Source organism: Dreissena polymorpha, chromosome 6, assembly GCF_020536995.1.
Source record: "Dreissena polymorpha isolate Duluth1 chromosome 6, UMN_Dpol_1.0, whole genome shotgun sequence".
Classification (NCBI taxonomy): domain Eukaryota; kingdom Metazoa; phylum Mollusca; class Bivalvia; order Myida; family Dreissenidae; genus Dreissena; species Dreissena polymorpha.
The window spans coordinates 59,334,153-59,345,918 of record NC_068360.1 but is presented as its reverse complement, the minus strand read 5'-3'; the positions used below and the strand labels follow the sequence as shown (position 1 = coordinate 59,345,918).

The following is an 11,766-nucleotide window of genomic DNA, read 5'->3' as shown; positions in this document are numbered from 1 at the left end:
GTTGTTTGCTTGTGTACATAATCCTAGATACGCGAAAAATGTATAGTAATGACTTTGTTAGTGTTTTTATATCATTTGTTTTGTGTAGACGCTTTATGTATCAATTGATTTAACAAACCATTAGAGTTTGATTTAATTCAATATCCCACATTACGATGGAGTAGCACATTTAACATGCAGATGAATGTTGGTGAATTGTATTATATGTATAACTTTTTGTTGCACACAATGAATTTAATATATGCATTCAAGCGAGTAGCCATACTTTATAAGACACTTGTGCATTTATGGAAGTAAACAAGTTTGTGATACATTGTATGACATTGTACCATTTATATTTATATGTTATGAATGTAAGACAGTCGTTAATGACAAAGTATTTACTAATGTCTTTTATTTTAGTCCTTCCTATGTGGTGAGTCGTATGGCATGATAGACGTCAGGTCGTCAACGCACCGATAGCGTTACGCAAGTGCTACATGAGCATCCACAAGTGTACAGGGCGTCATACTCGTTGACAGTACCAACGACACCTCGTTATAAGGCGGCAATACGGAAAACAGTTCGCACCGGTATACGGCCGGTCACAAAATACGTCATCAGTACTTTCTACTTCCTGGCAAAGTCTGCTCGGCGTTTGACAACGTTCTACTTCCGGGCATAGTCTGCTCGGTGTTTGACAGAGCACTACTTCCGGGCTTCATACAGCTCGGGTATCTACAGTCTACATCCGGGCTTCATACAGCTCGGGTATCTACAGGCTCCATCTGGGCTTGATACAGCTCGGGTTATCTGAACTCTACCGGTTCTGGTCATTGGCGGCTGGGCATTAGTTCGATCGTGACACTCAATATTACTCCACCGCCACATCTACCGTTCGACTTTATCTTCTACAGTTGGACTACGTCATCGGAATGTTAACTGGCCATTAACTTTCATACTTTGTAGTTTATTTCTTTTCATAGTCATATCATATTGTAAATAGTTTATTTTAATGTTTTAAATAAATTGATTTATTGTTCACGTTTATTTGTATCTGGTTCTGGAGGGGTTATTGCGCTGGGTTATCACAGCTTCTGCAATCCTGACCGTGACATATATACGACATAGTTTCTCACGTTTAAATATCGGTTATAGTAAGAACGATAACGAATGAAAACCCATGTTTCTGTATACAGCAGGTTACACAAGTTCACATGTGAATCAGTGCACCGATAAACGAATTGTTCGAAGGGTTACCAAGTAAATTCGTATTGCAGTATGTTGATTCCATCCAGATCTTGTCTGACATGGCGGCGCTAATGAAGACCTGCATAGACACTGTACTCGCCTCTCACTGAATGAAATTGAGAGTGATGTACAACTGCAATAAACAAATTGCTGAAGGGATGCCTTGTGTTTAATTTCGAATGTATAGAAAGTACATGTTTTATTGGTTGGTGAGTAAACTCTGTATTCACGATTTTGCTTGAGTTGCATATAAATTAAATTCTCAATTTTAATATAAGACGACTAGTATTTAAAGTATGACATCGTTAAGCACAATATCGTTAAGAACTGCGTAATTTCACGCCAACCGATATAAATTGTTAATGACTGAAACGAACATGAACCGCTGATATAATGCACTTCATTCGTGGTCTTTAACGTTGTGGTCTGTCCGCTATGTCGCATTTTTGGTTCAATAACAGCTGCGGGAGGACATCAGTAGATGGGTAGTGTCGTTATTGGTTTTATCTGGGCGTTTATATGGATACATCCTAGTTAATTAATTTTATTAGATAATGTACATGGTATTCACATTACATTTTCGTTATTAAGATAACAAAGACAACCCGACTTGCTTTACCTTCAAATTGCCAATCATTTTAATTGCTCTATCTATCTAAGAAATTTATTACTCAAACATTAACCAATTAACTCGTCCTTGTTTTGTTGTCCGTTAGGAAAAAACGAAAACCTGCATATATATATATATATATATATATATATTATCTAGGGATGTAATCCAAATAATTAAGTATAGGGTGGAAATAAGTGAGAAATAAGGGAATACGTTTTCCAGATATATCTTATATTTAATGAGAATAAATGTATTAAATGAAAATGAAGAACTTAAGAAGACCATAATAATCGGTTATATTACATATATTATATAAATCTAAGGTTTAAAAATCGTAAACACGAAAATATTTTCAAAATGACCAACGAATATTCGAATTTTACTTTCAGTATTCGTTCCGATTCCTATACAATATGTATCTTTATCATCTGATTGCATTGTATGTTATGCTACTTGACGGTCGAAAAACGATTTACTTTATTTTGCTCTTCTTAAGAGACATTCCTATTTACCATGTATGTAATTATCATCTAAAATGAAATGATAAAATACAATTATGCCTTCTGAAGAAATGGAACAGTAGTGTATGATGTATGGTACTCAACGTTTTCGCCATTACCTCAATCAATGATTACATAAAGTCTATGTGTATTGTAATCTAGAAAACTAGTGGCGCCTATATAATCGTGAATAAAGGCGGTGTTGCGGAATTCCGTTTTACTAATTGCTATATTGCTATATATACAATATTGAGGATCATAATTACAAGTTCCTAGTCGTTACAATACCCGTGCAATCATACAGTTTATGTTAAAATATATATACAATCATCTTCAACTCAATGGCTTATCGGAAAACTCTCGAGCCGTTTTTCTGAGCAGAAGAAGGTGGTCCCTACTACGTAACATGAAGCTTTTTATACTAACAAGTGTTTTCTGAGTTTCAGCGTTCGTATAACTCTATTGCAAGGTTAGTTGTGCTGATGCTCAAACGATACGTAATACGCTATATGAATGAAACATGGTAAATATGCCAACCAGTTAGTAACTCAAACATTATGTTGAGATTTTTGCACTTTAGAAGTAATACGCATAAAACTCAAAATAACAGTCGGTATATTTAATTTTCGGCATGGTCTTCCTCAGATTTTATTGATGAAGAGAAGAAAATGTGGCTCCTGTTGCCAGTGCGATAGAGATTTACGCCACGTGACTTCAATTGAAAATCTCAACACGGCGCTATCTTAAAATTACATTAGCCTGTATAAATGTATGTCTGTTTCCAATAAAATTGATATTAATTCGAGTTAACTCCGATATAACAGTACATTGATCACATTTAAAACAAGTTTATAATGTTATATCTCGAATAAAGCTTTTTTGAAGACTAAAGTGATTTGGTTTTTTGTGAGATCTTTTAATTCAACAGTGTGCGACAACTACTGAACTATTAGCTCTAAACATTATGTTCTTATATTCAACTTCCATGACATTTCAAGCTTTTAACTATAGAAACGAGATATACGATTTGGCACCCTCCATAATGCTTATTATGACGTCAACGATAACCAATTGAAATATTTTCCACTATAATTGGTTATTTTACATTTTATCGATGGCTTCTAGGAACGAAGCCATGTTAATAAACACTATAACATTTCGGGTGTGTGCATTTTCTTCGCGAACAATAGCGCCATCAATTATTGGTTCAGATGAGAGTATATTATCAAGTACAGTTTACACAATATTTAGCAAAATTGAATGGAAACAATTTTAGGACAAGATGACATTGGTAAAATATCTGCATTTTGCCCTAAAAAAGGTAAGTACCTATACATTTATAACCTGATTTGTAACATTGCGGTTTAAAGGTCACTGCGAAATTGCTTTCTGGTTATATTGTAAACCATTTTAATAATACGTTCTTTTATGAAGTTAACATGTAAGTCCAAAGAGGTAATCAGGAAAGCTTACCATTGAATAGTTCACAGTCAGTTTTAGTTTCTTATTTCATTGTCAGTTTTCCATGAGTATTCACTGTTCAGTGACTCACGTAAACGCCTTGTAAAAGATATCAAACAATCCGTTTAAACCTAAATGCACTATTCCCCTGGTACAAATACCGAAACGTCGTATTTAAGGCTGGAATTCGTTTTATAAAAGGCTTAAATTGTATTACGTTAATATTCGCGTTAACCTTGCTATTGGCGCATATTTGCAAGGATGATACCGATACATTGAGTCCTGGCTTTGATCTCTTAAAGGGGCCTTTTCACAGATTTTGGCATTTTTTAACTTATTCATTAAATGCTTTATATCGATAAATGTAAACATTGGATCGTAAAAGCTCCAGTAAAAAATCAAGAATAAAATTTAAAAAAGGAAAAGAACATTGCCCGGACCAGGTTTCGAACCAGTGACCCCTGGAGTCCTGCCAGAGTCCTGAAGTAAAAACGCTTTAGCCTACTGAGCTATTCCGCCGAGTAGATATGCTTGAAGTATTTTATACCTTATATAAGCAATCTTCGTAGTTTCACAAAATTTAACGACAAAAACAGAACCCTCCAAATTATTCAATCGTTTCGCGTTGCAACGCTTTATAATTTCTAGGTTTTAAAATCGTCAAAAGATGCATATAATGGCTATATTAGACAATGGTAAATGTTCAGTATTACTGTTTCCTCACAAATATCATAACTAAAACGAAACTTTGCGAATCGGAAACAACTTTTTTCAATTTTGTCAATTTACCAAAGCGTGAAAAGATCCCTTTAATCATGAAGTAATTAGCGCTATATAACTCCATATGTGTTCAAATATCCAATCTTCCACAAATACTTTGAAACGTTTACCTTTACATATTTCGTTTTCATTTCTTCGTGACGTAGCATCATAAATGGAAGGTGTCTCAATACAAACGAATGCATAAAAATCAAGTATACATAGCTACTGGAAAGTATATCAGATACGACTAATATCTCATTGAAAATTATAAAACATAAAATTAGACAAAGAATACAGTGAACAAACAGTTTAGCTAAGATATTACACTTTTTTAAGCAAGATTAATCCGAACATACCAGGGAAAAACCAGAAATACAATAACACTACCCAAACTCATGCTATCACCTTTAATGACATAATGTAGAGTGTTGTATTTATTCGAATGCCGGAGCGGCTGTGTGTGCATGGAAGGGAAGCAAACACTCAGCAAAGATGGAATACTCTAAATCAATCGCTCATATTGCGATTTTGTTCTTTCTCTTTGGGACCCTAAAAGCATCTGAACCAAGGTGTTTGTCACGTTTTGACTACGACGAGAAAATGCTTTTAAAGATACTGAGATTTGAAGACGTCCTTGAGAAGTTTGACAAGAAGATTACCGACCTTATAGATACGTTGGACGTTAACGAACGAAAGAGGAACAGCAAAGCAATGGAGGTAGTTGATGAAGCAAAACTAAAGATAAATCAGGTTATTGAAGAAATAAAACAAAACACTTCGTTTGCGCTAATTAACGACTCAACTTATCTTCAAACGCAGTTGCGAGAAGTAGAAACTCTAAAGACTAAGATTACAGAAGAACTTAACAATCAACGGAGCACCATTGGGTTGAACAGAAAAGGTATTGTTTCAACAAAATGCAACCGATTGTTTATTGTATACAATGATCAATAATGTTTATTTTTTTACCAAAAGTTATACTTTTATTCTCGAAAGCAAATAAGGGAAAAAGAACGAAAGGAAATACATATATTGGAATTGATCGTTTTTTTGCGTTAAATAAATATTGCTTAATGTTTGCAACACGTAAAACCGGTAGGCGAGTTTCACATTCGCAATTTTATCATTTATGATGATGCAATAAAATATCGATGATTCCAAAACGAGCTCGCGATGTGCAGTTTTAACTGATTTATAGTGGTTAATACTGTCTGTATACATTGAGAGTGGTAATTTTACATATATAATCTATAAATAAGGATTATGCTTACTTCTCGATAAAGGCCATTAACATGTTTTTCTAGGTCGTGTGTAGTTCGGTCCTACGTTGGAGATGACTCGTAGCAATTACATAATCAACATGGTATCATACTAATTAGTTATGTTATCAAGGGGTCACTGATTTACAAAATGACTTTGGTTTCGAGTTAAGCAACATTTCAGTGTAGTGTAACGATATATATATATATATATATATATATATATATATATATATATATATATATATATATATATATATAATATGTATATAACTCTTGAAGAAATAAAGGTTATGAATGGTCTTAGTAGAATTGTACGGATCTATTTTTAAAATAGGCTGATACACCTCCGGTATGATGTCAACAAAGACGATTCACTAATGGCATTTTTGTGTCGTTATTTTAAAAGTTATTGTTGTTTTTTTGGGATGAGATAGGGGTAGACATCAAATTTGTAACTAGGCACTATGTGTCTGTTTTTTCCACGCCTTCTAATACGCCTACCAAAGTAAGTAACAAAGATACTTGATGGTTAGCTTAGTGGTTACTAGTTTAATTATTGTTATTTAATTCAGTTAACTGAAACAAAGTTTAAATAAGCTGTCCTCGTTATTTTTTGTTACATTGCACAATAAAATAAAGGAATATATTTTTGCGTTAAAACACATTTTCTAAACCAATGCTAAAATATAAAAAAGTGGTTGTAGAGTTGGGTATGATTTTCTCGAATCGTCCAGTATTTGACAATACGCAATAACATAGGAACATGTCCGTTTTTATATCACAAAGTGTGTGGATATTGAATGCGAGATAATTATTTCGTTTAAATTGGAAAATGTGATAAAACTTATCTGTAATATGTTTTTGTAGCTCAAACAGTTCGATATATATTGACTTTAAAGTTATATATGTTATGCTTAATAAATTCCAAAACTAACCCGATCCTATGATATCTCTTGCTTTATGTTTGATAATTATGTACATTTCAACTTCAAGGCAATACGACGCGATCAATTTATTTTCACAAGCATACAATTCTGATAAATAATAGATTTCTTTTTAATTACCACACGTTCATCACGCATATGTTGCCGAACGTGTATAAGTTGCGATCTGTAACTATATTTTGTATTACAACGCAGAATTTTCAAGAAATATACAAAATTAAAGTACTTCAACTGTGAAGCGTCTAAATAAAAACGACGCAACATTTTGTTATTTTAGTGAACATTTTATCCACTTAGAATTACATTATCTTTCTAGGTAAGCAATCTCAGATCGTAGGTATCTCTCTCGATTCGTTTTATCAAAGTGGGAATGTCCTACAGATGTCGATATCGGGAATGTTAAAAGAGTCGATTAACACGCTATTCTACATCCAAAACAAATTTACAAAGCAAACTGTTACTTATATTCCACCTTAATTTACACATGAACGCTTAAAGAGGTCACGTATTACAATCGAAGGAAGCCAATTTGAAAGTGTTTGCACGCAATAAACTTTGGGGAACAAAGCCTTACATAGAAGTTTAAAAAGACTATTTGAAAGACACTATTTAAATGGTTTTACCTGTAAACGCTGTAAATTTAATCAAAAATATGCATTGCTCAATAGCATTCATGTGATGTCAATGTGATAGAATAATAAACGAAGGTCATACATACATACATCGAAATAGCATGCACAGTTAAGAAATATGCCCGATATAGTGTTTCGTTTATGTGCAGCCATCTATCAAAGATTATGATTTGATAACCTACGTAAGTAAATGCAGACTGTAAAGTCGCATTGCTTTTAAATATATTTTATGCATATGCGTTTTACACAAAACCTTTGATTGCATCGCAACGTGTTTGTCATTTAGAATAACCATTCAGCGTCATCTTATCTAAGTTATTAGTGTCTTATTTAAACGTTTCGTTCGATCTGGTATTCCGGAAAAGGGAAGCGTTATGTTTTTAACTTTCAACGGAACCGTGTCGCGCTGTTATTAAACACGTTTGTTATCTAGGCGTTTACCTAAGTATAGTCACAAATGAAAGTTATAAAATGGTTAAAACATGTTTTTAAAGTTTGCTTATAAAGATTGTCAATGTAAATTTTTAATGCGAACACCATATCAACACTTGCATATAAATAACTTTTTTATTTTATTAAATTTGTCCTAAACCTATGCATTATAAACACAAATATATAGCTTTGTATTTTGCATTTAATTAAGATGAATACAGTATTAGGATGATTACTGCTGCGTTAGCTTGCACAATACATTTCGATATGCGTTTCAGACAATGCTGCTACAGCCTTCACAGCCTATGGTCCTGTAGATTCCCCTTTTCGATTTAGCACCGTCGTCACCAACATTGGTGGTCACTATAATCAGTCTACAGGACTGTTCACTTGCACTGTTCCTGGACTGTACTATTTCACTTTCCATTTGGTGAAGAAGCGATCGAATTCAGCAGATGCGTGTGGATGTAGCCTCGGCAAAAACATTCAGTCTGTTGGAATAAAGGCGTTTATAGACCCCCAAGATAATTCAGGGGGTACAGTGGGTGCAGACGCTGGTAGCTACGGCGTGAGCAACGGGGCTTACCTTCACCTTATCACAGGTGACACTGTCCAATTGGTCGACTGTTCAACGTCAGACAAGTTTGAGAGCTGGTCCTCGTTCAGCGGGGTTCTTATCAAGGCCGATTAGCTTGTTGCCTTTGACAGTTATTGATGTCTTGTACGAATCGTAGATTACTACGGATAAATCATACACAATTCGTATCATGGCATAGATACTAAACTCACTGAGCCGCAGATTGTGTGTGAAAAGACGCGATGTAATGACTTCTTAAACGTGTTGTGCATTTTCAAACGGATATTCTGAACATTTACCAGCCACAAGTCGTGTTTTGGAAAATATCAAATCACAGACCTTTTGATTGTTTGTGCTAAGTAGCAATATATATTGACTTCTATAACGTGTTGTTCATTTTCAAATCGTTTTTTTTTGTATTATAAAAACATGAACTGGCCAAAACTAGATTGTTAGTCAGTAAATTATCTCAATGATATATAATTGTTGTACCACTGAAAAATATGCATATCAGTTTTATAATACATATGAACTCGATTGCAGAGTACCTTTGATCAGCAGATGCGTGATTTGTGTTCTACTTCTATTTCTAGAATAAGAAATCTAATCTAAAAAGAGACAAACTGACTAAGTAACATTTAATATCACACCATGTTTTTGGATGATCATTATTACTTAAATACACAGTTCATGAATCTAAACAAGTGTTTGTCTTGAAACTTCATTTATATTTACTTATTTTCTAAATCGTTGATTACAACATATGAATGCTCTTATGAAAAGGTGTCTTATTGTTTTAAAGTTACATTCTTTCTTTAATAAATCATTCATTTGCTACTTCTTACATATTTTAATGTAACAATCGTTTTATTGCAAACGCATTAGGGATTTTGTATACAGTTTGCTTATCCATGATATTGTACTGCGATTGTATTTATACATCTTCAATACGTATTGTTTATTAATATATCCGCGTTTGCAAACCATAACTTTACAACTACTTCTCTTCAGCAAGAAATACTGAGCATACAAAGCAGATTCATTGATATTTAAGCATGTTCATACTTTCTTCCGACATGTTCGTAGATGTTAACGTTACTCCATCACATAAACAGACCAAATTATGTTAACCCCCGTTCTTGTCTTATCGCAATTGCATTATTTAAACTAGTGCAAGTCTTTCTTACTATGTTAAGCATATAACAAATGCTGATACATACAAACTAAGTGCCATATTTGTTTTCGCTAAATGCATTATTCTGTAACACGTTTTGAATTTAAACCTATATTTGCATAGGCCTAACCCTTATTTCTTTTAGAATAATGTTCAACACTGTTTCTAGTATTGACATCTGTATACATTTTATCTATAAGTTTATTTGTTTGCATCACTTCAGCATCATTTCCAACTGACATAAAAGATATATAGCATAAGTCTCGATCTTGTTAATCAATTATGTCAAATAGTAAACTGTTTATTTTAAGCAATGTAGACACGTCTACCGTATTGACTATTTTTGTAGTTGTATGCATGCTTGCATTGAATTGCTCATACGTGTTCACGAATAAGAAAATAAACAAATTATAAATAGGTCATGGCAAAAACAAGCTTAAGTGCTGACAGCTTTTACGCATGAAATATGATTACTCTTAAGATAACTAGTGCGCGATTGCGGGAAAAACAACTATGGATCGAGCAGTTGAGAAATGTTTGAGAACTCATCATCTGAAATGTCTCAGTAATTGCGTGGTGTTGTCGGATTGTTTTATCGTTTTTCATATATTACCGTATTGGATATACAAATATATATTTTTTTTACAAATTAGTGAATGTAGATCACAGTTATTAAACGTCATTGTATGGGTCCACACTTGGAAGAAACAATGGCTTTTCACTGACTGAGAAGAGGAAAAATGTTTCATGACCCCCACCCCGAACAAGACCAGTAAATGCTTGGGGTACGTGGTAAAATAATTTCCAGTTTTTGGTTTTACTTAGAAAGTTTATTTTCAGATGTCTACTGTACGTTTGTATAAAACATTGGATACTATCTGTTTTTTTTCTTGAACATGAGAACTTTAATCGAACGTATCTGACCAGATTTATCATACACATAAGAGCGTATGATAAAACACAGACGGAGCACTTTACCTCCAATTTGTTTAAAGAAAGAAGACTTCGTGACGATAACGGTTGCAGTCCATATGTGGATGGTAAACGAGAACCAACAAAGCAAATGGGATACCATGGAAGCTGCAACATCCTATAGTTCCTGATCAGTTTCATATTATAACTCATGTTAAGTAAAGATTGATAAATTTGCGATGTAAAAAAGGCAAACATCTGTCTTAACTTAGAGCAACACACCTTGAAATAATTTATTTTGCATAGTAAATTTAAGTATAAATAAGAAACATATTTTATCTATGCCAATTAGAAAATATCTGGTGGTTACAAGGTAGAAATCCGTCTTTTTTGCGCCTTAAAACTTAAAAATTATCGCGTTTGTCAAACTGGACGTATACGTCTAGAAATCATACTTTCGGTTTTAAAAGCGGTACCGTTTGAAAATAATAAATTACTTGCTAACTAGGTTATAGAATTAATGATATATATGCCAAATAGAATATATATGATGGTTAAAAGGTAGAAAATTAAAAGCGGTACCGTTTGAAATATAATAAATAAATTACTCGCTAACTAAGCTAGAGATTTAATGACAGTTGTGCACACTTTCAAATTGCATCTATATGTATTGATTAACATGTATTTTATTTCAAGGTGTGTGGCTGAAACACACAACAGTCTTTTTTCGTGGCATGAGGTAATAAAAGAATATATAATATATTAAAAGGTGGAATTTATGTTTAAGACTTTCTTGACATTTCGTTAAGTTAATTTAAAACGTGTTTTTGCAGCATGTTTTACTAAGGGATCTTCAATTAATACCGTGATTTATGTATCTTATGACTTAAGCCTATGAGTTATATAATTGTGTACTATTATGTAAATAACTCACATCTTAAAATGTTTCAATTTCAATGTAGAAAATACTTGAGAATTTATCAGTTATGTCCAGTAAAAATATATATTATGTCTAAAGGTCTTATGGTTTGCAACACATTATACCATAATATAATTAATGTATTTCAGCAAATATAAAGATTTCGATTGTGTCTTATCAATAAACAAAAAATATGTCTGTTACACACGATTTTGAAACAATTAATTATGTTCCCGATTTGGAGTGATGATTATCAATTAAAGAACATATAATTGTAAGAATGTTTCTTAGTCAGGAATGTTATTTTGCTTTTTTGAATTTAATGTATTTATTCCCTTTAATTCTAAG

At 33.0% G+C, this 11,766-nt stretch overlaps 1 protein-coding gene across 1 annotated transcript; it reads left to right on the top strand.

Annotated features, from left to right (window-relative positions):
* The first annotated feature begins 4,990 nt into the window (after positions 1–4,990).
* LOC127835194 (uncharacterized) lies at positions 4,991–9,139 on the top strand. Its single transcript, XM_052361514.1, has 2 exons — positions 4,991–5,467; positions 8,115–9,139. Exons 1-2 carry the CDS (start codon positions 5,059–5,061, stop codon positions 8,525–8,527), a joined length of 822 nt encoding a protein of 273 aa, XP_052217474.1. The 5' UTR covers positions 4,991–5,058; the 3' UTR covers positions 8,528–9,139.
* Positions 9,140–11,766: the final 2,627 nt, after the last annotated feature.

What these genes read in the sequence shown, in the direction of transcription:
- LOC127835194 (XM_052361514.1), top strand. Translation starts at nt 5,059, where the DNA reads ATGGAATACTCTAAATCAATCGCTCATATTGCGATTTTGTTCTTTCTC. An exon ending in CATTGGGTTGAACAGAAAAG is followed by an intron (nt 5,468 to 8,114) that starts GTATTGTTTCAA and finishes TATGCGTTTCAG; the next exon opens with ACAATGCTGCTACAGCCTTC.